This window comes from Pyrus communis, chromosome 15, assembly GCF_041283825.1.
Source record: "Pyrus communis isolate YQ-2024b chromosome 15, ASM4128382v1, whole genome shotgun sequence".
NCBI lineage: Eukaryota > Viridiplantae > Streptophyta > Magnoliopsida > Rosales > Rosaceae > Pyrus > Pyrus communis.
The window spans coordinates 10,890,027-10,892,671 of NC_142579.1; the positions used below are offsets into that span (position 1 = coordinate 10,890,027).

Consider the following 2,645-nt stretch of genomic DNA (forward strand, 5'->3'; position numbering starts at 1 on the left):
ATCTAATTTTGATGATTGCATTATTGAATTTATGGATAACGGGAAAGGGCATGTGAAGAATTTTTAGTTGATTTGCCTAAAGAGAACTATGCTATTACTCACTTTCCTGGTAAGAGATGGGGATCAATGAGTAATGCACTTTCAGAGTCTTTTAATACCATAGTGTTGAATAGCCGTTGTATGCTACTTATGGATCTTCTTAAAGACATTAGAGTTTGGCTGATGGTTAGTATGACTAAGAAGAAATTATTTGATCAGAATATTCATACGATTTTGTGTCCAAAGAAAGAAAATGAGCTGAAGCTGCTATTGAAAGAGGGCATGCATTGGAGGATTAGTCGTTTTGACATGGATGTTTTTGAAGTTAGGACGGAGTGGAATCGTTTTGTTGTTTGTCTGGGTGATAGGACATGCTCTTGTGTTCAATGGCAGCACAATCCTTTTCCATGTTCTCATGCATTGTACGTGTTGCAGCATGATAATTGTGATGCATTTAAGTATGTTGAAGAGTACTGGAAGGCTACTTTTTATCCGGAAACATATCAGTTTGTCATGAATCCAATTTCAGATTTGGATAAACCTAATGTGAATAATTTTAAGAATGGTGTGAGGCCACCTAATACTGAGATTTCATCTAGAAGGCCAAAGAAGATTAGGATTAAATTTGCTGGTGAAATTAGTGGGACTAAGAAGATTGTGACTTGTAGCAGATGTCAAGGTTCAGGACATAATAAGGTTTCATGTAAAGTTGTTATCCAAGACGGTTGAAATTTTTTTTTTTTTTTTTTATTTTTTTATTTTTTTTGTAGATGGGAGCTATTCGTGTATGTAACAGATTTTAATCTTTGGAGATTGCTTTTTATATTTTCAATTGATGTTTCAGATTATATAATTTTTGGTTTATACAAATGTACTTCTTTCAGTGTTAGTTTGTGGTTTAGTTTTCTAGACACAATGTTAGTTGTTTTGTTAATTGTTTAAGAAACAGTGTTCAGTTTTGGTTCAATTGTTCAGATACAGTGTTCAATTTTGGTTTCTTTCTTTTTTCAGAAACGGTGTTGGTTTTTAGACAAATCAAACTGTTTGTGGATCCAAATTGTAATATATCACAGAATTTGTTGGATCTAGTGTTGGTTTTTTACTCTGTTTTTAGACACAGTGTTATGTTTTGGTTTTTTTTTTAGATACAGTGTAATGTCTTGGTTCTATTTTTCCAGCGACACTGTTGGTCTTTACACAATGTAAGTTCACAAATAAAAGTATTATCCTATTAGTTTGAGGCTTATTTGGAACTCGATTTTAATCTCACTTTATTTTTTGTAGCTCAAAAGTCGCCACTTTACTCCCTAAAACTCAATGTTCGGTCCACTTTGCCCCTGAAACTAGGGATGGGCAAAATACTCATGGTTATGGGTAACCACGGTTACCCGCCCATTTAAAATTTACGGTTACGATTATGGGTATAAACGTTTACCCTTGAAACTTAAATGGGTGGCTATGGATATTAACCACGGTTATAAACGGATAACCATTTACCCGTTTATTTTAATATATGTAAGATTAACATAAAATATGTTCCCTATCGGACAAAACTTAGATGAATGTTATTGACTATAGTGCATGGTTTATGTACCTAACTACATCAATGTTATTGACTATAGTGCATAATTTATGTAGCTAATTATAATATAGTTTTCCTTAACCACTGGTCCATTATATATATAAATATATATTATGTTAATGCTTTATATCCTGGGTAAAATAACCCAAGAATACTGTCTTGTTGCATGATGTTTTCATCATATTCTGTAATTCTAAACAGTTTTCCTTTTTTAGATAATTTCTTTGCTCTAAGTTATGGTAATTGAGTGTTGTTTTATATCTGGTTTGCATATGTTCCATCTGAGTTATGGTAACCAAGACACTTGGAAAATATACTATATTACTTTCATTGATAATAGTTAAAAATATCTTATGTAAACTATTATTTTAATCATTGGAATTGTATGAGGACTTAAAAGATTAAAATACAAAATGCATAATAAATATACCTATAACAAGATTAAAATACGAAATGCATAATAAATATACCTATAACGGTGTTTAATTGTCAGAAAAAGAAAATTATGACAAATTTTTCTTTTTGAATTTTCAAGTTGTTAAAAAAACATGTAGAGTGGTGAAAAAAGGGTAAATGGTGAAAAAATGGGATAAACTAGTAAATGATTACAATTAAATGGATACACGGTTATGGATATGGTTAACTATTTATAAGGGGTTATGGGTATGAGTAGGTAAATGATTATGCGGGTATGAGCATAAATGGTTATGGGTAAATAATCGCGGTTGCCCGCCCGCCATAATTGTTGCCCATCCATTCATGAACTCGATTTTGATCATATTTTTCCCTTGAAACTCGAACTCGTCTCTATAAAATTCAATATTTGCTCCACATTGGCTTAGATATGTTAATTTCCTATGTGGATTTGATTTGAGTGCGCCAAGCTAATCAATTTCTGTCTTATTTTTTTTATCTCTTCAATTTCTTTTAGACTTCTCTAAGTGTTGAATGTTAACCAATAATAGAGATTTATAACCAAAATTTATTGCACATATGACATAGTCTTATTGGGTGTTGGGTCCCA

At 31.6% G+C, this 2,645-nt stretch overlaps 1 protein-coding gene across 1 annotated transcript; it reads left to right on the forward strand.

Moving 5' to 3' along the window:
* The first annotated feature begins 231 nt into the window (after positions 1-231).
* Positions 232-768, forward strand: LOC137725838 (uncharacterized). Its single transcript, XM_068464645.2, has one exon. The coding sequence runs from the start codon at positions 232-234 to the stop codon at positions 766-768; it is 537 nt and encodes a 178-aa protein (XP_068320746.2).
* Positions 769-2,645: the final 1,877 nt, after the last annotated feature.